Below are 23,919 nucleotides of genomic sequence, written 5' to 3'. Positions count from 1 at the left end.
GCGGAGCCGCCAGGCCCGCCCGCGCCCCGCCGCACGGGACCGGCCTCCGGGCGGCCGCGGCTTCGGCGAAGCTGGGAGCGCAGATGTGCGGCTCTCAACTCTTTCACGTGATTTCATTGTTAACTTCGTCCTCGGGTTCCGTTCCCGTCCGGTGGGAGCCGCAGACTCCCCGTCGGCAAGCCGCGGGCTGGTGCCGTTGCAAGTTTCTGAAGTTTCTCGCCCTTTAAAAATAGAGCGCGAAGAGGCGTTCGCGGGGTGGGGGTGGGGGGATGGAGGCCGGAGAAGGACTGCCAGAGGCGAGCTGCACTTTCTCTCCGGCCGCCGGGGTACTTTCCCGGAGTTAAAGCTCAGGTCTGCAGGCGCTTCGCTTGCTGAAGACCTGGAGACCCGTGCGCAGCCCGGCCCGAGAGACCGCGGGTGACTGTCCTTCGTTCTCTCACCTGCGAGGTTAAGCAGCCAGGACGGGCCCAGCGTCTGCAACTCGGCTGAAGCCTCTCATTTCATTGTAGCGTTAATGCCTCCGTAATGCACTCACTCCGAGTAATAATACCATGATTTCTGTCCTCTCGAGACTCTCACCACGGTGAAGCTGAGTTCTTCTCTCGGGGGGCTGATTTTCAGTCAGCTAATTTAAAAAGAAGTCTTGGCTCAGGTTTGCGTGTTTCCTTCAGCCTTTTCTTTCTTATCAGAGTTAGTAGTACTATCAGTTTCTTCGTATCTGTTTTCCTTTTGATTTTAGAGGCACTCGGAAGAACGATTACTGTGGGAGCCATTTTTCTAGCATGTTTATGTTGTAAGTGCTCCTCAGAGTACGAGGAGTTCTGAAAAACATTTAGGTAAAGGTAAATTTATTTTTGGAAGCAAAGAAGTTATTAGATTCGGAATTCATTATTTTGGTGATTTTCAAAAAGATTTGTATCTGCCAGATTCTTTTGTCTGAAAGAATACTGACTTTGATCCTGGAGAGGCAACGTATGTGTGTGTGTACATACATAGATGTGTGTGTGTATACGTATATGTTGGTGTCTTATTCATTAATGTTCATTTCAGGACAGCAATCTTGAATCTTTACAAGGTCGTCTTCTCTTTAGACTACAAACAGGCAATACATTTTTTCCCTGTGCTGTACATTTGATATGTAGTGTGTACATTTGAACCCAGTGATTCTGGGCCATTCATTTCTAGTTGCTCTGTCTGTAGATTGGTTATGAACATTTTGACAGTTGTTGGACTCTCTCCAGTATATTGAATGTTACTAGGAGAAGCTTATCAGCATGTGGTTCCTAAAATTTGAATGAAATTGGAGTTTTAAAAAATTCTTTGAACACTTTTCGCACTTGACTATTTTCATTGTTAATTTTGTTTCCACTTGGAATGTTGAAAGTAATATCGTACTTAAAATGTGAACTTGGTTTGTGGAAATTGTATTTGTTTCTTTTACTATATGCAATAGTTAAAAATTTCTCAATGGTTTTCTGTCCATCTTATTGTTTTCATCCAGTCTGAATGTCTGGAATTTTGAAAGATGAGAGTTTCACTCATACTTTCATTGCAGGATCCTTTCTGCTAATCTAGATACTTGTTGAAGTGCTGAATAGTTTCTTGGAGAAAGATGTCAAGGAAGAGTTTCAATTCATAGACTGGTGAGCAGAGATTGTGGAGGGCAGAATAGCCAGCACCTCTCTGGTTAGTTGTAGCCTAAGGGCATTCACAGTGCATCTCGGCTTGTTTCCTCATTGTATCCTAATTTTTTATCTTTTTTTCCTTTTCTTCATTATCCCCGTGGTTTACATACATGATCGTTTTGGAATGTTGATAGAAACATGATCAAACTTCTACAGGTGCTCAGTGAACACTGTTTGAGTGCTTTAAAGACTAGGATGTTTCAGTTCCAGTGTATTTATAAAATGGGCCTTGATAGGAAACTGACCTTGTTTTAATTGTTTTCCAGGCATAAGATGCACATTTTTCTGCTGGGAATGAGATGTTCTTGAGTTCTTACAACTTTATGAACAGACCCATGTGTGGTGCTATTGAGAAGTTTGTTGAGAAGTTTGAAGATATTTCAGATAACAGGTTGTTTTGGTTTCTAAAGTAAAAGTGGGGAGGCACTCTGTTTTGTGAAAGGAGGAAGGACTCAGGCCAGAAAACTTGTATGCTATGGTTAACTGGTTCCCAGCCTCCGGGAATGTTGTTTTCCATGGTGTAAAACTTACTCAGCATCAGGATAAGGGATAACGACTCTATGGATATAAAGAATCCTTCACCATGGTAAAACTCGCAAACCCGCTGTATACGGAGTGGATTTTGGAGGCCATCAAAAAAGTGAAGAAGCAAAAACAGCGTCCTTCAGAAGAAAGGATATGCAATGCAGTGTCTTCATCCCATGGCTTGGATCGTAAAACTGTTTTAGAACAATTGGAGTTGAGTGTCAAAGATGGAACAATTTTGAAAGTCTCAAATAAAGGACTCAATTCCTATAAAGATCCTGATAATCCTGGGCGAATAGCACTTCCTAAACCTCGAAACCATGGAAAAGTGGATAATAAACAAAATGTAGACTGGAATAAACTGATCAAGCGGGCAGTCGAGGGCTTGGCAGAGTCCGGTGGCTCAACTTTGAAAAGCATTGAACGTTTTTTGAAAGGTCAGAAGGATGTGTCTGCATTGTTTGGAGGCGGTGCTGCCTCTGGCTTTCACCAGCAGTTACGATTGGCTATTAAACGCGCCGTTGGCCATGGCAGACTCCTTAAAGATGGACCTCTTTATCGGCTCAACACTAAGGCAACCAATGTGGATGGGAAAGAGAGTTGTGAGTCTCTTTCTTCTTTACCTCCAGTGTCACTCCTTCCACATGAAAAGGATAAGGTAAGAATGGCCTATGCATCAGTGTTCGCAGAGCTGATGATACAGCATGCTACAAAGCCACATTTCTAGGAAGTTCAATAGAAGTTACCGTTGGTGTTTGGGGCCTTTTGTGGAATAATCACCTCCTGTTTTTTATTGGTGAATTCTAGGTGTGAGAACTCAGTAGATGCTAATTGTTCTGATACTTTGACATATTTGATGCCTAAGATTCAAAGTGTAGAGTATTGCTTTGCCTAAAAGAACATATCTAGATTAGAATTAAAAAGTAGCACACAACTTTACACCTGTCACATAAAAGTTCTTATAATACTTTACTGCTGAAGTTGATGAGCAGCCAAATGCTGGAGACTCTAAGAACCTATCTTCTTTCTTTTTTCCGTTTTGTTGCCGATTACTAGACAGGAATGAGACTGATTATCCTGACCATAGTAGTGGCTAAGCAGATTTAGCAGTTCTTATTTCTGCTCTTTGTATTCTAACTTTTGGTCATGCATTATTTTTTGCATATGATGAAGTCCTAAACATTACTATGTACGACAGGTGTAACTGCATGCGTCAGGAATACAGTAGCCTGTGTTCCTAAAGTTCTGGGGAGTCCGGAGTCTTGATACACAAATGGTATACCTTACTGTGCTGTGTGTTTTATGCCGTTATTTTGTACTGTTGAAAGTATGTCTTCTTAACAGTCAGTCTCGGCCCTTAAATAGATATTCGAGGATGAGGAGAGTTTTGTTAGTAGCTCCTTTGTACGTTGACCTGGTGTCTTAGCTGTGGATTTATTTCAAGTGTTCTGAATTGTGGTTCTGTGGGGAGTGGCTGTACTTTAATTTTTGCACACCTTAGTGTACACCAGTAACATCATCTTCATTTTGCTTAAGATCATGGAGGCTACTTCTAGGGTGATAAGATTCTAAAGTTAGCATTGAATGTATTTTAAAATATGTGAGATTTGATCTAAATTCATTGCAGTTAGTAACCCACCAGTAGATTTTTGTTTAAATAGCAACTGAAAATGAACAGGTTTTTGTTTTTTTGTTTTTTTTTTTGGATGAAGGTTTTAGAGATCTATTTTAGGGTTCAATTTTCCCTGTGAACTTTGAAATGGAAGCATTATCTTACTGTTACTACCCTTAAAATGATTCTGATGGAGTCATGAATTAATAGGCAATCCCATTCATAACATGGTTCTGTACCATTGGAGCATTTATTAAGGGTGTAGTATTGAAAATTCAAGGTGGACAAGTAACTGAAATACTTCATTCCGCAGTTCAGTGCTGTAAGGACTCATCTGTAAGAACTGTTTTTTGATTACATGGCTGAAATGAAATATAATGATTCCAACAACTGTTATCAGGTGTCTACAGGTTTAGTGCATGGAAACAGGAAATAATTTGAAGTTTAGAATGAATTCAGTGTCATATCTGTGAATTGGGTATTATAAATTTTTGTTAGAACACCTGGGTGCTTGTGTTTATTATAATTTCCCTTGCTTGAATTAGATATTTTAATTTTTAAAAATATTAGCCATACATAAAATGTCAGTAGTGCATATTTTTTAAAGGTAGTCAATATAGTACAGTGTAGGACTAAACTGAGTCTTGTCACCCTAGGATTTTACTTTTTTTTTTTTTTAATTTTATTTATTTATTTTTGGCTGCGTTGGCTCTTCGTTGCTGCACGCGGGCCTTCTCTAGTTGTGGCGAGCGGGGGCTACTCTTGGTTGAGGTGCGCGGGCTTCTCACTGCGGTGGCTTCTCTTGTTGAGGAGCACGGGCTCCAGGCACGCGGGCTTCAGTAGTTGTGGCTCACCGGCTCAGTAGTTGTGGCTCGCAGGCTCTAGAGCGCAGGCTCAGCAGTTGTGGCACATGGGCTTAGTTGCTCCGCGGCATGTGGCATCTTCCTGGACCAGGGCTCGAACCCGTGTCCGGGGAGGTCCCGCTAGGATTTTACTTTTGAAAGAGACTTCTAAGAACCATCTAATCCAACAATCCTTATTTTGCAGCTGAGCCTGAGACCTTTGCATTAAAAAAATGTTTAATCCAGTAGAGATCTGCTGGTTTGCTCTGGTTAGAAACATCTCTTTGGTTTATATAACTTTAATATACAGTATTGTTAACCGAAGTAACTAAACTTGGAAAAATTGTGTTTCTTTGAGTAGACTTTTGTGTATTTGTACTGGTCTGATTGGGAAACAAACTTATGATAGTATCTATAAAATTAGAGTTGATGAGATGTTATATATATTTGAATCGAGTCTTATTTTCCGTGGTTAAGTTTCGTGCATGACTTTCCCCAAAGATATGAAAAGCTCACATTAAAAATCATAATACAGTAAACTCTAGGGCAAGGAATTATTCCTCCTATGAACAGATTATATTTGTTCCTTTTGTTGTATTTAATTACTTTACTCTTTTTAAAAAAAAAAAAAATTGTCCAATCATTTCCCATTTGGAATTGATTGATTTGCTGTTATGAAAACCTAGATACTCTTAAAAAAAATTATCCAGATTATATTTGACAGGGGTGGAGAAAAGAAAGTGTAGGCTACAGGTAGTTTCACTTTTAGGGCATTAATTAATTCAGCAAATAGTTACTGAGCACTTACTGTGGGCCAGGCGCTCTGCTTGGAGCTGCGGTGGCCTTACCTGCTCTGGAGTGCATGTGTACCTACTGGTCTGCTCAGCTGTGGGTGAGAGATGAAGTTCAGGGACTATGGAGTGGCCTGAGTACGTTCTTCTTTACTTTTTTCTGTACGGTTCTAACTTTTAATTTATTGTGATATTAACCTTTGGAAGGAACTGTACGTTAACTTTTCAGCCACTGAGTGGTTTTTGTTTTGCTGTTTTTGGTGAGATAGCTGTACAGAAATATTTTTAAGGGTTTTTGTGAAGACACTTGAACTTAAGTGTGTTTTCACTTGATGGAGAATCTGGAGGTACTGTGATTTAAAAGTTTTATCCATGTTATAAGGGAGATTTGCTGTACTAACTTTAGGTTGTCGTAGTTTATGGTGAGTTTATTTATTTAACTTAATGATGTATTTATACTATGCGCCAGACGTTACTTTACAGCCATGCATATATTAACTCGTTTAATGCTCATACAACTCAATGAGATAGGTACTGTTGTTTTACAGATGGAGAAACTGAGGCATAAAAGAGGTTCAGTAACTTGTCTGAGTCACAAAGATATTAGGTGACAGAGCTAGGTTTTGGACTTGGGCATTCTGGCTCCAGAGTCTTTGTGACAGCGATACCTACTGCCTCTTGGGAGTTGTTGGGTATAACGCCTGTCACCGCATTCAAGTACACAATTGTAAATGTTCTTGGTGTTAACTTCAAGGCACATTCTCTGATTGTAAAAAGACATGTCCAGCCCCCCCCCCCCACCCCGTTTCCATTTCACTGTCTGCATCCCTTTTTTCTCTTTCTGTCATAGAATGAATTCTAAAATTGACTTTGAACCAGCGCTAAGAACATTTCAGAAACCAGAGATTATGAATAATCTAGTTTTGCATACCTGAGGTCCATAAATTTAAAAAACAGTTTGGTCTACATGACTTTTTTTTTTTCCTTAAAGATATTTTCTGTGTTTCATTTTCCTTTCAGATGTCACTGAAGTCTTCTGATTTGTAGTTTGGGATTGGTTGCATGGCTGTAATAGTGTGCTTTCATTTGGGACAAAGTGTTGCTTTCCCTTGAATTATGAGATATAGGTGAGGGTGATAGTGTGTAACTAGCTTAAATAATAACTTCCTCCTTGCAAATTTCTTTTTTTTTTGAAATACAGATATTACTGTAAGATAATTTGTTCATTTACTTCATTTATTCATTATTTATTCAGCAAGCATTTAGGCGTCTACCATGAACAGTGCATTTAGGGTTTAGGTCCTGTTGGGGATTAAGGCATAGAAATGTGAAATAACTTTTTTGCAACCTTTGTTTAGCTTATGAAATATAACTTTTAGTTTTTTGCATTCACTATTTTTTTTTTTTTTTGGTAACAATTAGGTATTGTGAATCTCTGAGAAAGAATGGGATGTTTTTTGTGTGAGGCTAATTATTATTTGAGATTCTAACGGTCATTTAAAAGAATTACTTTGGACACTGAGTCTTGGAAGGATCCATTTCCCTTTCAGGAGTAATTTTCACCTTCATTTCAAATTTCTGGGTTCATTTTACACACAGAATACTTCACTTGAATGTCTACAGCTTGTGTTCCATATTACTAGTACAGAAAACTATATGCTTACGGTAATCAGCCAAGTCAGGAAAGTGTTGTTAGTCTGTGGAGTATTGTGGAACAGAATTATATTTTGCTGAAGCTTTCCACTTGGGAAGGGAAGAGAAGATATTGTCAACTAATGTTATTGTTTAGGTTATTACCCATTAGGTTATTAATGTTATTATTTAGGTGACTTGGAGCAGAAAGGTCAAATGATAAGTACTAGCCTTCTAATACAGAAAGATCAAATGATAAATACTGGTCTTCTAATATAAGTTATATCACAATTCAGTAAACTTTTAGTACAGTCCAGATTATTTTGTGTTACTGGAACTTGGCATTTTAAATTCATAAAATAAAAGGGGCCTTGACACGAACTTTGGTATTTGATGTAGAGATGCTGATTAGAATGGAAATATGTTTTCAGGTTACCAGAGTTAAGAATGATAGTTTTGATTTAGCTGTTTGGAAATGGCCTTTATTGTAAAATTGTTTCACATATTATGTGTTAGAACAGTGATATGATAAAATTATTTATAAATGTAAGCTTGGTAATGTCGTTTTCAGATATTTTGTTGCTATCATACTTTATAGTAATTGTCCATGCTATTAAATTCAGGGGTGTGTTGACTGCTTGGCAGAATGATTGTCTACTTAAAAAAAAAACACACGCACACCAAAAAACTGCAAAGCAAAGGTGCTACAAAAGAGTTGAGAAGGGATACGTTAGTAGTAAAAAGTGGGAAAAGTTCTCAATTTAAAAATCCTTATGAGAGCATGCAAGGAAGTGTATTTCGTGGTATAATTATTGGGAAACTCTTTAAGTTGCAAGTTTTAATTCTTACATCATTGGGGAGGGAATGGAGGATAATGCTAACTGTATCAGTCTTTAAGTGAAGAAGGATTATTTTAGGGAAAATTATCCTAACCATGTGTAGTTGACTTTATTTTTCAAGTGATGGCAAGGACACAGCAACATGAATATTGTAGATTTTGTAATTTCACCGAGTTTGCAACTGATTGATCTCAATAATTATGTTTTCTTACATTATAATTAATTACATTAATTATAATTACAATAGTTGTACATTTCTTACATCATTGTTTATGCCATTTTTTGGTGACTCTTAAATGTCCTGGGTCCTGAGGAGAAGCTGGCTAGAAATAAAAATTGTTACTAACAAGTCATTGAGGTGGATTAAATATAAATGTGGTGAATATAAACTGACTTCGTCTCAGCAGACTTGTTCTATTTAAAAAAAACAAAACAGAAATTTAAAAATAACTCAGGCAGAGATATGTTTGTAATGCAATATTTATTTAAATACAATCAATTGTACAGATATTTTAAAAAATTTTATTTTTGGCTGTGTTGGGTTTTCATTGCTGCGTGCGGGCTCTAGTTGCAGCGAGCGGGGGCTACTCTTCGTTGTGGTGCGCGGGCTTCTCATTGCGGTGGCTTCTCTTGTTGCAGAGCACGGGCTCTAGGCACGCGGGCTCAGTAGTTGCGGTGCGCGGGCTTCACGCGGGCTTCAGTAGTTGTGGCGCATGGGCTTAGTTGCTCCGCGGCATGTGGGATCTTCCCGGACCAGGGCTCGAACCCACGTCCCCTGCATTGGCAGGCAGATTCTTAACCACTGTGCCACCAAGGAAGCCCCTGTACAGATACTTTTTTGGTCTTCTAGTTAGCCTTTGAACTGTGTGTGCTTTGGTAGTTTTCAGTCCATGACACACCCTGAAAGAAAACTTGAACTACTAAAGCAACCTTTGATTTAGCCATTGCTGATCAAACTTCTGTACCCAGCCAGTGCACACAACGTAAACATTTTTCTTACAGTTACAGTTGCTAACACTTTACTCTTTCTTGGGCTGACTTCTTGTAAATTGATGAAATAAAGGGAAGAAATTAACGAAGACATCAGATAGTACTACAAATTGCTTCTAACCTCTTTCTTTATCCTCTATCAGGAGGCCAAGGGAATGTAAGCAGTTGCTTGTAGAAATCTATTAATAGCTAACATTTGTTAAGGCCTAACAGTGTGTTGGGCACTGTTCTGAGTGCTTCAACATGTACTTTCTTATTGAAGTCTCAAAAGAACTTTACATGGTTAAGTTTTATAGGCATGATATATTTATATAATAGTTATTTAATAATACAAGTTTTCATTACGGCTTCTCATAAAATGCCAAATGGAAAATAAATATATGCCAAAATACATTGTCTTTTTATTCTGCCACCTATTTTTTATTCAGTTCATTCGGACACATGGGCCAGCACTTTTTTACATTGTACTTAACTGTTAATACTATGAAAGCAAATAGATAACAGGAACTGTGCGATGAATCTGGGGAAAAAAATATTGTATCATTCCAGGCCTCTTGAGGTTGTAAGAATCTCCTTCACAGAAATTTCTTCCCTTTCTATTTAGAATATTGGATAAAGTATATTTACACTGACATGTTTCTTAGATATGTGAGAGGACTGAATCTGGGTGCCAAGTTTGCTGGTTAAGCTAGAGTTAAAAATTTTTTTTCTAGTGAACGGGGAAATGTTTTTTAAAATTAAAATACTGAATACTTTTCATGCTCTGATTTGGAATTTTTTAAAGAACCAAATAAATGTTACATACAGGGATTAATTAAGAGCCTCAGTCTGGTAAAGTTGTTTACCAGTTGGCTACTCAGGGGTGGAGTCAGTTCACAAAGAATCTGCAGCAGATGAATTAAGCCAGTAGCCACTTCACCCTTCTGCTTTTCCCAGCTGGAGTAGGATTAGGACTCATTCAGCTGCAGCTGGTTCCCAGGAAAATCTAGGCTGTTTCTTCTGGTTTTCTCCTTTTGACAGGAAAGTCAAAGTTCCCAACAGATGGCTTTCATCAGCACTGTACATAACTCTGTAAATTCAAGTCAAAAGAATTACTTTCAGCTTTATTAGGGAACAGGTGAAGAAACAGTTCGTAGTATGGCCCTATTTGGTTTAGGGTCGAAATTAAGCATAGAGATTATAGGAGTGTAGCATTTAGATTTGCAGAATGCCGTTCTGGGTCAAAATAGTTTTTAACTGCTAGCAGTTAAAGAAAAAGACCTGCTAAGAAAAAGTAAGTCTGGCTGTAGTGTTGAGTTAGGTATATTTTTTGATTACAGTATGTTTTATATATTTATATTTTGTATGTTTTATGTTAATATTTTATATTAAATATACATTTTTATTAAGGTATGTAATTTTTATTTTGGATTATGCTTACAAAGTATAGATACATTCTTAGAAAAAATAAAGAGTAGACTCATCTGCATTTTGTAGAACTTGAAGCCAGTAGCAATCTTGGATAAAAATGATTCTAATCTTATTTCACAAATAGAGAAACGGAGGGCCAGAGAGATTTGAGTGTCTTGCTTAATGCCCCACAGCAAGTTAATTGCGTCTGGGAGAAGTGGCCGAGTCCTCCTCGGTTCTGTGCTTTTTTCATTAGGCTGTAGTACTGTCTTACAGTTTTAGAGAGCAACGAGTATAAAATAACATTGTTAGAAATCTCTTCCTTAATGGAAACCATAGGATGAACCCTGGTGTAGAGAATTTTGGTGGTTTTTGTAAACCACAAATATGTAAATCTACTTGTTTCGGTGTTTGAAGACTCTAGAAAGTTGAAAGTTTTTTTTTTTTTTTTGGAAAAGACTGCTTTCTTATGACCCAAACTAGAGGAATTAGAAAGTTTTCTTCTGTTTTAGCTAAATATTAGGAGAACATGTTAAACTACCCTAATGCTGGGAGATAAAGTACTCCTTGAGTTTTGAAAAAAATGTCCACTTCTAGTTAAGTCTGATTTTCAGAAAGTCTACAACTCAGATGATGTCCACGTGATTTGGGTAATTGGTTTGAACTTAAAATATTTAAGACGGAGATAGAAAGGTACAAGCCTTTCTATTAATTAATGAAGTAATTCTCATTAAAGGCATTAAATATGGGTGACCTAGGAGTGTACAGTCTATCATTCATTGTTATGTATACATAGTATCTTGGTTCTGGGTGATTTTGTAATACCAGTAAACAAACCTTACAGGGAAGGCAACAGACAACAGGTCATGTTTGTCTTTTTTGGTCTTTATGACTAACCGTTCATCTCTGCATTACTTTTAACTTTTACTTTGTTGTAAAACTTAGCAAATAGACTAGGAAGTGGCAAATAAAGGTTAAGATTGGGGACAGTTACTTATAAAATAATTGGATAGAATAGTATGGCACTATTTGGTTTAGGGTTAAATTAAGCATAGAGATTATAGGAGTGTAGCATTTATATTTGCAGTAGGTAGTTTTAAGATTATTGTTAAAACTTGTTAAGGAGAAAGTGACTGCTGTAGACAGACAATCAGGCAGACTAAAAAATTTAAAACCTTTGTATATGTGAAAGAAGACAGCTGATTCCTTTACCTTTTGTGCAGAAGAGGTAGAGTCCATGTACGTGAGATTATTATCATGCTCTTACTGTAGGCTGCCTTTTCCTCCAGGGAGTTGTGAACTGTAGTTGACCTAGAGAGCTGTTGTTCAGTGTTGGTTTTCAGTTCTTTCTGCTTAGTAGAGTGCAGGTTTGTCTTTTTTCTTAGTCATTGGCTACAGCGAAGCATTTAACTCCTGAGTTTTCTAGAACCTATAACAGAACTCTTGGAAGTATTATTACATTTTTGGGTGTGTGTTGAGTATGACGCTGTGCTTTAATAGTTTCCTAACTTTTCTATTCAGGACATCTTTAAATATCTGACGTAGGGTTTAGATCCTCTTTCACCATTTTCCTGCTTTAGTTATTTCATTTCTTTTCATGCCAGTCTGTTTTCCTTTAATTCTCTAACATAAAGCTAAAGTCCTGTTCTTTCTAAAGCAGTGGTTCTTGACACTAAATCCACTTTGGAATTACCTGAGGAGCCTTAAAAAATAACCACCAACCTAATTAAATTAGACTCCAACAGTGGGGCCCAGATTTCAGTTTGTTTGTTTGTTGAAGTCTCCATGTGCATCTGATACGCAGCTAGGGTTGAGAACCACTGCTCTAGCGCTTCGAACCAACATGTCCTGTGGTGGGAACTGGCTGAGGGAGTCAGGGGACAGAATTGCCTAGTGACTGAAATTCAAATACAGGAAACAGCACATTTCACACCTACTCTCATGAACGCACTTTGAACCCAGGACAGGGTACCTCTGGAAACCTGAATTTTGTTCTACTCCGTGACCATAACTGCCTTAATTTTCCACTTTTCTCTTTTCACTCTTGCTGCACCTGCTCTTTTATCTCATCAAGGTTTCCCATAGGGTATGTAGTTCAAAGAAGGTTCCCTGTGTGATTCTGATGCCCCTCCCATCCCCCCATGAATGCTTTTCTTCTAATTGCTTGGCCTTACGGTTTATCATTGCAGTTACTCACTTTACTCCTGCATCTAATTGGCAAACCCCAACCTTGAAATTAAGCCAACCGTCCTCTCCCTGATCCTCTATGAGACTCGATCATTTTGAAGAAAATGGCACAAACCCACTGGTAGGGTGCCACTTGCAAGTTTGTGACCTCTAATCTCAGCTCTGTCCTCTGCTTGGGGATGTATGTCTGTGTCTGTAGTCTGTTTTCTCTGCAGCAGTTCAATATTCCGTCCAACCCTTTTGCCTCTCTCATTTTCAGCAGATACTCCCATATCCTACTTCATAGAGAGAAGAGAATCTCTCTGACCACATGAGCTCATCCAGCTTTACCCTTCCCACACTACCCTAAATACATCTGTACTTATTTTTACCCCCTTTACTACCGCTTCAGAGGACGTGAAAGAAGCGTCTAGAGGTAATATCTCTGTTTATGTGCAGGATCCTGTTCTTTCCTGCCTTAGGAACCTTGCTCCATTAAGTGTTCCAGTCTTTTCGCTCTTTGCCCCTTAGCATGGAGAAGTCTCTCCCATCCAGTCAGAAGAGAAGCAACACTGCTCCAGATGCTTCTCTCCATCTACACCCTGTCTCCTTCCCTTCGTTTTGAAACTTCTTGGAAAAAAGTCTGTAATTGTTCCAGATCTGTTGCAATCTGGCCTTTGGCCCTAACACCGTCTGAAACAGCTCTTGTGGACAGTTTTCAGTCTTTATCTTACCTGACCTCTCAGCAGCACTTAGCATTTGTTTACTGTTCTCTCTTCCCTTGACCTCTGGGATAATTCTTTCCTAGGTCTTCCCCCACTCCTCCCATCTTTCTGGTGATTCATTTTTAGTTTACTGGCTTTTTATCTTTTGCCTGTAGCTTACATGTTGGATTCCCTAAGGTTCTGTTCTTTATCTACTTATTGTTTTAACCTTCCTGAGTTATCTCTAGATGTACCTTCTCTATACTGATGACTCTAAATTCATATCTTAAACCAAACCTCTCTTTTGAGCTCTGGACTTATATATCCCACTATGTAGTGTAGTGTCTTATCTCAGTCACTTCAAATTCATCATGACCCAGAAGGAGTTTATCACCCTCCTTCAGCTTGCTCTTTTGATTTTTTACTGTGGTGAGAGGCATTGCCATTGACTCTGATTCCTAAAACAGGAACTTTTGTACCGTCTTCTACGCCTCATTTGCACCTCTTTTGGATTCGGTTCTAGTCCATCCCCAGTCTTTTCTCTTCTACTGCTTTAACATCTCTATTAATGAGCCTTTTCTCCATTCTAGCTGCTACTCTCTTGGTGCAGGTCCTCATCGTTTCTCTCCTGACTTAGTGTAGTAGCTTCCTTACTGGTTTTCCTTCCTCCAGTATCATCTCCTTCTAGTTAACATTATTGCCAAGAATGATCTTATCAAGAAGCAGTTAAGAACACAGGCTCAAGAACCAGACTATCCGGGTTTGCATCCCATGTTGGCACTACTAACCTTATGACCTTGGGTAATTTGCTTAATCTTTCTTTGCCACATTTCTTTCTATAGAATGGGGATAATACAGTACCTCTCTCATAATGAAGTTGTGAAGATTTAACGAGTTAATGTAATGTACATCAGTGCTGTCTAACAGAGCTTTGTACGATGGTGGAATGTTTTATACCTGTACTCAAAGCAGTAGCCACTAGCCATATGTGGCTCTTGAGCTCATGAAGTATGGCTGGTTGACTGTAGAACTTAAATTAGAATTTTATTTAATTGTAACTTAAGTGAAATAGCCACATATGACTAGCAGCTACTGCACTGAGCTACACATAAGTCTAGTGCTCTGTAAATGTTACGTATTACCATCTTTCTAAAGTAAACTCTGCTTAAGATCCTTCAGTGCCAAATTCTGTGGCATCATATATATGATTTTTAACCCCCTACTTTACCTCCCATGTTGCTCCAAATTGTCTACTGCTACTGCTTCATGTGCCCTCTGTGTTTCACTATACCAGTGATTCTCAAAGTGTGGTCCTAGGACCAGAAGTAGCAGTATTGTCACTGGAAAACTTGTTTGAAGTGCATATTTTTGGGCCATATTCCATGCCTACTGAATCACAAACTGGGGGTGGGGTCCAGCAATTTGTATGTTAATAAGCCCCCCATTGATTCTGATGCGTGCTGAGGTTTGCACATTCCATACTACTTGGAGTTCCTCAGGTCCACCTTGTTTTCTCTTGCTCCTTTGTTTTCGTCTCATCTGGAATCCTTTCCTTCTTCTTTACCAGTTAGCTCTTATTTAACCTTGAAGACTTAGCCTAGGCATATCCTTTATTTCTTCCTTGTCACCCATCCTGCTTCCAGGCTGACTTAGAGAGCTCTCTTCAAGCCCCTGATATCCTGAACACCCCTCCTTCATAGCCCATTTTACACTGTATTGATAGTGAACTTAGAATCCGGTTTTTCATCTTTATACCCTATCTAGCGCAGTGTCTGGTGCTTTGCAAGTATTTATGGAACATCTTCCAGGTGCCAGCACAGTGATGAGGTCCTGAGTGAAGAAGATACAGTCCTGTAATTAACACACACAGTGATAAGTGCTCTGATGGGCTGAAACAGAGTGCTGTGGAAACCCAGAAGAGGGGGTGGGGAAAGTTAGGGAAGCCTTCTCAGAGGAAGTCACATGTGAGAGGTTAGAGAATGGGGAAGCAGATGGGTGGGGTGGGAAAGAGAGTGGTTCCTGCAGAAGGAACAGCATGTACAAAGACTTAGAAGCAAAACATTGTGGGCCCATAATAAATGTTTAATTGAATATGAATAAAAAAGTCACATGTCTAACTTCTAGGTTTTGGTTTTGAAGTCGCTACTCTCCCTAGTAAACTTTAGTTAGCATTTTATGTTTCTGCATTTTATAAGCAGCTTTTGTATTTGACATCATGCTTTCTTTGAGCTGATGATTAAAGGTATGATAGGGTAACCTCCAAGCCAGCAGGATACATTTATCTTTTTTCTTTCTTCCTTCCTGGTTTTTTTTTTTTTTTTTTTCCTTTTTATGGTGGAAGAAATAATTTATCTGAAGAATTATCCTACAGGGTGAGTAACATATCAGTGGTAGCAGAGGTAAACAGCATTCCTTTCACTGCATAAGAATAGGCCAAGATTTTAAGCAGGCAACTTCAGATTTAGGGCATTGACAAAGCATATCATGAGGAAGGCTGAAAGGCCGCCAGCAGAACAGTCATCGCTGGTCACTTCTGTAGCCCCGCTCTGTGTTGGCCCTTTTTGCCCTTGTTGCTGCCATCCTTGGCTTCTTGTTGCTCTCATTTACCCTCCATTGTAAGCGCATCAAGGCCTTGGTTAATGTGCTATGTAAGCTCCCTTTTTCATAGCTGTTGAATACCCACTTTATCTATGTACTTTTTTAGTAAAAACTCACCTTTTACTCTCTCTGAATGCTCTACAAGTGGGTTGGCTCCATCATCTACTAACTTTGAAGAAAGTTAAAAATACACAGTTTTGTTTCTGATAACTTCAGCTACGCGGAGAACTCAACTTCAGCCAAGAAAGCTAGAGAAGGAAAAAGGGAAATAGTCTTTTTCCCCGAAACTTTGTATGAGTGGTAATAACATACTCTGAAGTGTTTCACAGATTAAAAAGAATTTTGCTTTCATACATATTTTCTTTTGACATAGTACTTGTAGTAAGGTAGGCAGTCCAAGTGTTATGGTGGCCAGGTTTTGCTTATGCAGAATTGTATGGTTAGTTAAGGGAATAAGTAGAACTAGAACCAGGTCCCTTTCAAGCCCAGTACTCTTTCAGCCACATTAGGCTGCCTCTTGTTCATGAAAATGACAAGCATTAAAAAAAAGTGGGTGCTTCTTCAGCATTTATTACATACATCTGTTAAACCACTTATCAAGTCATACATGTTATTAATCCTGTATCCAGGTCTTGACAAATTGTAATATGCTCAGAAAATGTTTGTTGAATGGAAACTGTCAGGTTTAAACTGGAAAGGGGAATGATAGAAATTAGGTTGATTTTTAAATTTTTTTAAAATATTAAGTCTCCTAGTAAACTTAGAAGCTGAACCATTTATCCTCTCAAAATAATATAGATTGAAAGGAGAGAGAGAGTTCAGATGTTTTCTGCAAATGCTTGACACCTCAGCTGAAAAGTACCATCTGCCACTTCCTTTGGGGTAATATTTGTTCTCTGTTACCCCTGTAGTATTTTTAAAAGTGTAAGCAATGGTGTTTTCCCAATAGGTAATACATTCACGGGTACATAACATTTCAAACGTACGGAAGAGTATCCCAAGAGAAGTGTTCTTCTGACTCTGGTTCCCTAGCCGACCGGTTCCCTTCCTAGGCAGCGGTCAGTGGCTTTTGTTTCTTTTTTACCTTCCAAGGAGATTCTGTGTGTATGTAAGCAGTCACTTTATATATACATTTTTTCCTCACAGTTGGTAGTGTATCTTAACATACTGTTGTGCACCCTCCTTTTTTGCCTCTCTACTTAACGACATATCTTAAGTGTGTTCCACATCAGTACGTAAAGTTTGGTGGTATTCCCTTATGTGGGTGTGCCATAATTTATATAACCAGTCCCTTGCTGATGGACATTTGTTTCCAATTTTTTGTGACTACAGATAGCACTCAGTAACCTCCTTTGTGCATTATTTTACTTACAAATTCCTAGAAGTGGAATAATTGGGCAAAGAGTGTGTCTTGGTAATTTTGATATTTCTAAATTTCTCTCCATAGAGATTCACCCACAGTATATCAGAGTAGTTGTTTCCCTACACCCTTGGCAACACAGTTTTATCAAACCTTTTGATCTTTGTCAGTCTGATAAATGAATAATCATTATCCATTTTTGACTCTATTCTTTCGCTTTCATTGGAGTTAGCTCTTCCAACCTAGTTACCAGAGACAACCTCTGATCTGTATTTGTACTGTTAGACTGTCTTAAGCCTGATTCCTTGAAAATGTACAATTTTTAGGGTCATCGTAAATTTTTTTTAACTACTGCTTTGTTGCTTTAAGAAGTATCTAGGTCTTTTTGCTGGACCTCCCTTGTAAGCAGCAGCTTATACTGATAGGTTTCTGTCACGTAGAGTCAGCTCCCCCCACACCCCCAAGTAGAAATCTTAGCCTGTCGCTTTTCTACTGATGGCAAGGAGCAGATGATTTAGTATGACCTTCTTTGTCAATCTTTTTAAGTGCTTGTATTTGAAAACTTATATAATTTTGAATAAATATTATATGCTTGATGTTACATTTAGGTCATAACAACATTTTAAGGAAGACTGTCTATTTTATAGAAGAAACAAGGCTCACAGAGGTCTAGTGATATGCGCAAGGTTGTATAGTTTTAGTATACGTGCCAGAATGTAGAGGCTAGTGGAGTGGTCAAAAGAAAAAAGCACTGTGAATTCAGAGTTGAGATAAACTGAAACTCTGGTAAATTGGTGCAGTGGTTTAAAGTATCCCTGAATTATTACAACATTATTTCTGATTAGTTTAGGGTTTACATTTAAGAGTACATTATCTTGACCTCATCAATTACTTGTTGTTTGATCTTTAAATTACTTTACCCTCCATGAGCTTCAGTTCCTTTTCTGTAGAAGAGAAGTAACCACCCAATGCATGCAGCAACTGCCTACTAAGGATTGTTTTAAGCCTGAGCAGGTCATGGCTCCAGGGATTTTTTTTTTGCCTTCACTTTCAAAAATAAACAGCAGGAAATAGTGCTGATTTTCCTCTCCTTTCTCCGGTAAAACACCAAACACAAAACCAAACAAATCAATTTGTTAACCCACAAAATCTTGCCATCATACTTTAAAGACTGAAGTTTTCATGAACACATGTCAATTTTAACAGGACATAGAAGCAGACATATAAATAGGTTAAAAAGCATTTTTCACATATCTGTAATCCATTTAAGTTAGGATGGATGTTCTCTGGTCATGTTCTTTTGGAATAGGCAAAATATTTGACAGTCCCTCATTTGGTCCTGTTTTTTAAGTAATAGTAGCTCTCTCTTCCCTGAGTAAAACCAACAACCCTCACCACCCCCTCCCCCCAGAGTACCCCCTTTGTTAAAGTTGTTAATATAAGTCTGTATTTTGTATCTTGAAGTTCAAGATTAGAGTAAGGATGAAGCCTTAGAGCTGTTGTTTCTCCCCATGCAAAGCAACCTGGCCCATATTGGAAATCAAACTAAGGACTTTAATATAATTAAGCACCATGTTTTATTTTTATAGCACTGCTTCTCAAATTTTCATCTGGGAATCTTGTTAAAATGCAGTTTTACATCTTTGCTGAAGCCTGAGATTTTGCATTTCTAACAAGCTCCCAACAATTCCGCTGCTGCACAGAACACACTTTGAGCAGCAAGTTTCTGTAGGACTGAATCTCTCCTTTACTTTTTAAAAAAATTAATTAATTAATTAATTTTTGGCTGTGTTGGGTCTTCGTTGCTGCACGCAGGCTTTCTCTAGTTGCAGCGAGCGGGGGCTACTGTTCGTTGCGGCACGCGGGCTTCTCATCGCGGTGGCTTCTCTTGTTGCGGAGCACAGGCTCTAGGCATGTGGGCTTCAGTAGTTGTGGCACGCGGGCTCAGTAGTTGTGGCTCACGGGCCTTAGAGCGCAGGCTCAATAGTTGCGGCGCACGGGCTTAGTTGCTCTGCGGCATGTGGGATCTTCCCGGACCAGGGCTCGAACCTGTGTCCCCTGCATTGGCAGGCAGATTCTAAACCACTGCGCCACCAGGGAAACCCCTTTACTCTTGACTGATTATCTTAAATCATATGGTTATTTTCAGGTATTCATTTAGATTTCCACTGAATGTCTATGTCCCAGGCACTGTGCTAGGACTGGGATTATAATGGGGATGCTGGATAGGTACTCTGCTCTCAGTCAAGGGAAAGCCAAGGAAATCATAACAACCAAGTATATGAAATAGTGATAAGTCCAGGGAGGTCTGAAAATCTAAGTACAAAACTACTGTTTAAACAGGTTTATGAAGATAGTGAAGCTAGGTTGTCTGGTATATTGACATCTAAGTTCCCAGTAGGCATAAAGTGGAACTCTGATCAAAGTGTCAGTCTAAAACAGATGATGGCAAACTTTTTTGTAAAGGGCCAGATAGTACATATTTTAGGCTTTGTAGGCTCTATAGCCTCTGACCTAACTACTCAGCTCTCAGCAAAGTAGCCACGGGCAATACGTAAATGAACACGTGTCTTCCCAAAAGACTTTACCTATGAAACAGATGGTGGGCTGGATTTGGTCTGAAGGCCATAGTTTGCCCACCCTGCTCTGGAACAGCGGTATATTACACTCAGTTGTAAGATGTGTTGAAAATAATTTAAAATAAAGTAATGATTTATTTAAAAAATTGAGGTGGTTACCTCTATAATAACATTACTGATTTGTTTGCATTCAAATATGCTATCTTGGAACATGAGTTGTTCATATACCTAGGGATACCCCTGAGAATATATCATGCGTGTGATTGTCATTTGTCATGTGTATCATCGGGAAAAGAAGGGTAAAGAATTATAGTTAGTACTCCTAAAGAGTAGAAGAAATACTTATTTCCTCCTTTTCTTATATGGGGAAAGAAGCTGTGACAGGTTAGAGGGGTTAGGGAATTTCAGTACAGCTATATAATGAAACGTTGCCGTAAGTTACTTTTTCTGGCCAGTACTGAAAAACATGTAATTTCTGGACCAGAAGAGGATGACATTCTTGGGCACTCAAATAAGTTATCATTTAGGGTGGTGAATAGAATTTGGGCTCTGGAGTTTGCTTTCTGGTTTCACCACTTAACTAGTTGTGTCATCTTGGGCAAAGAATTTAACCTCTTTGCCCCTCAATTTCTTAATGGGATCATGATACAGAATACAGTTTTTGGAGATGATAAGAAACACTATTTGATAGCACTGGTAAACAGTAGGCCCTCAGTAGGTGTTGCTTCCCCTCCCTTCTGACCTGTCTGAGGAAAATTAAGAAAAAACGTTTCTGTCATATAAGAATGTTAAAATTTTCTTGGAGGTAAAAAAGTAAAAGAGGAGCATGTTCAGAATAACATGCGAACAAGTGTAAGGCCTCTTAATAGAGAGGTAAGTGGGTAAGAAATTATCATTCAGTTGTGGAGCTAAAAGTCTTAGGAATTCTTTCACTTCAGATCCATATTTTTACAGATGAGAAGAGATTAAACGACTTCCCCTAAGCGTCTCTGTGTTGTTTTTGTAAATAGGTAGGGAAGGACACTCGAACGTTCACCCGTCAACTGCATGTTACTGGCTCTTGGTTAGGAATTTCTTTATGTTTAAGCTAAATTCATCTTGTTTCATTTTAAGCACCTAATAGCTTTCTTTGCTTATTTTGAAACCTTGGTAAGTGTTGACTCAAATAATTTTCTAACTTCAACAGAGATGAAGAGTAACTATAGTCCTGACTATAAATTAAATACTCTTGATTTGTTTAATGTTGCCACTAGGAACAATTTTTAAATGACATTTTTGTAGCTCTTTTAACTTGGATTTTTTTGCAGACCTAAGAATTTATAATACTGTGAGTCTTTTTGAATTGCATTAGTAGAAGGGAAAGGAGATATTGAATACTGAGAAGCCAAAAAAAATTATACATATATATAAAATAACTGCTGTTTAGCAGCTTTAGTCATGCTCCTGTATCTGTCTCCTGTTGCCTTAACTCAGTTCTTTTCTATCTTGGTTTATTGCAGTTGTCTTTCAGCTGGCTTTCCTTCACTTTTTCAGTAAATGATACCTGATGATAAATGCTGCGGATTGAGCAGCGAACCGAATGGATAAAAATCCCTGCCCTCATGGGCTTATATTATCTAGCAGACTCCAGTCTAGACTTTTGGAGCTCACATCTATACTGTCTGATTATTCTCTCTAAAATATCTTGTCTTCCCCTTGTTTAGAATCCTCAAGCCTGTTGGCTTTCTGTTAATGTCTGGATAAAATTCAGGCTCCTGAGCCTTTATGCAGCTTCATCTGTTGCCACACTCTTTTAACCTACTGTCTTTCGACATATTGCAGTTCCCTGTAGGCACCACATTCTCTAGCTAATAAGCCTCCTTGACCTACCCACTACCATTACTCATTTGGTGAGATGCCTTTCTTCCTGTATGGCCATAGCAGACATATTCTCACGGTATGTTAGGCATGCTGATTTTTCTCCCCGTATTGTGATAGTCTGTTTAGCTGCCTCTGCTACTGGAATTAAAGGCAGAGTTGCTTTTTATTCTTTATTTTTCAGTGTCTGTCAAGGGGCCTGGCTCATAGTTTGAAATTTTTATTGAACAGTGAATGAAATGCCTGTGAAATGAAACCTCTACTATCTCAGCGCTATCAAGATGACTAAAGAGTGTTGGGGGTTCATTCAGTAAACCTTTGAATTTGTGGAGTGCTTACTATGTGTCAGATAATAGATAAGTAGATAACCTGCTCTCAGATGAGTCAATTATAAGGCTGACAACTTCCTTTTATAACAGGCTATCTTTTTTATTATTATGCACACACATACACACACACACACGTGCGTGCACACACATGTAAATAATAAATAGTCTCTACTATCAAGTATCCAAACAGTGTTGATGTTATCTTTTTAGTAAAGCAGTGTTTTAAACTATTGAATAGAGACTGATGAAAATTTGGGGATCCACAAACCATTTTAGGGTCATATGAGGAAGGAATATGAGTCCTGGTTTGTCAGAAAACCTTCTGTGGACACCTTCTGGTAAGATTAAGAAAGTGTCAGCATCCAAACTTGGAGAATGGGTCAGTAGCTTGGAAGAAAATTCTGGAGACCACAGTGAAATAGTCTTTAAGAATTACTGTATCACTGACACCTGCATGGTTCAGAGAGTGATACTGTAAACAAACAAATAAACCACCAACAAAAAATGAGCACTGACAACTCTGAATAGAAGAGTGTTCCAAAAGAGATGAACTCTGAATTCAAAAAAAGGTTTTAGGATACTTAATTAATTTTGCTTTTACATTTTTCCTTCTTGATTGCACAAGATTAATAAAGATAAAAATATGTCTAAATAAGAGCACTTTCAATAAGTTTACATTAAAAATTTAATAAGAGTTTGGAAAAAACTGGGGAAATGGAAGTATAGAAGTATATAAAATGCCAATATTTTTTGCACCCCTCAGAGATCCAAAGTCATTTGCATAGTTTAGTAGCATACAAAATATATTTTAAACAACTGTGTTTGCTCATTAAATCATTGTATTTATTATCTTTAAAAATGTGAAGGCTTGTAAATGTTTTCTTCCTCCAAATAAGGATAAAGTTTTGACCTTAAATGACCTTTGTAGTAGAGCTGTCTACTTGCATATCTCATATTTCACCAATATCCCTCCTTTTTTAAATAGTAGATTAGTTATTTTCATTTTGCAGTTCTCTGTGACTCTTATTTTACACTTTGACTTTTGTGTTTTGTAACCATTAATCTCTCAATCTGTTGTTGTATATTTTTAGAGATGTTAAAAGTGTTTTGTATGCTCATGCTGGTGTTTTCAATTCAGGGATATGCATATGTAAATCTGCTGTTTTGAAAAGGATTGTAAATATACACACACAGTGTGTATATATTTGTTATAAGGAAAAGGTTTAATTAATCTTTGACTGATGAGCCTTGATGTTAATTTTTATTGCTCACTTTTAATACTAATTTTAAAACAATAAGCAGAAGACAGTTGTGTTTCCCTAATTGCTTCCTTGGTATACCAGTTCCTGAATTCGTGTTCGGAGAACAGAGGAATCCCGGTCAACAGTAAGTTTAGGAACAGTGCATATTCATAGTTTACATAAGCATATTAAAAGCATTGTGGAATCTCCACCCCTACACCTTTTACACTTTGCTTAACTAAACCTATTTGGATAAGGGGAGACAACTCCCTCCTTTCCCACCTCTTACTGCCCTTGAGACCTGTTTAGGAACCACGGCTATCATGCTTTTTCTGGGGCTCTAATATTCTTTCAGAACCTGGCCTTTTGATTGTTAATGGCAGTTGGAGTCTTTGCTCTTGCCTGCTTTTGCAGTAAAATATCTAGGGGAGTTACTTAAAGGGGGAAAAAGGAGCCAGCCTTTTTCGGTTGGAAAAACCTGTGGCTAGGGCATCTGTGTATGTCCACAAGCAAACTTCTTTGCTGTCTTTTAGTTCTTATATGAACATCAGACTTGTTGGCTGTTTGGATTATTGGAGCAGGAATAAACTGACGTTCAACTCAGTTTTTCATGGCACTGGAAGGGACAAAAAGATGTTTAAAACAAAATTGTGATTAAATCAATGCCTTTTTTTTCTTTTTTTAAAGAAAAACTTTCAAATGAAGAAAAATACCCTTGAACATAACTGTTTGGCTCAGGCTTTTTAATTACCTGTTTTTCTGTTGAGAAGATAGGATAAT

General features: G+C 38.3%; 1 protein-coding gene across 1 annotated transcript in view; it reads left to right on the top strand.

Annotated features, from left to right (window-relative positions):
* The window catches only part of KAT6A (lysine acetyltransferase 6A), a 108,808-nt gene that overhangs the window by 646 nt on the left and 84,243 nt on the right, over positions 1–23,919 (top strand). Inside the window, exon 2 of the mRNA XM_036838496.1 lies at positions 1,952–2,868. Coding sequence (XP_036694391.1) covers positions 2,269–2,868 — 600 coding nt within the window. The 5' untranslated portion in view covers positions 1,952–2,268. The remainder of the gene's footprint in view (positions 1–1,951; positions 2,869–23,919) is intronic.

This window comes from Balaenoptera musculus, chromosome 21 (assembly GCF_009873245.2).
Source record: "Balaenoptera musculus isolate JJ_BM4_2016_0621 chromosome 21, mBalMus1.pri.v3, whole genome shotgun sequence".
Taxonomy (NCBI): domain Eukaryota; kingdom Metazoa; phylum Chordata; class Mammalia; order Artiodactyla; family Balaenopteridae; genus Balaenoptera; species Balaenoptera musculus.
Note: the sequence above shows the minus strand (reverse complement) of the source record. Positions and strands in the feature narration are given on the sequence as shown.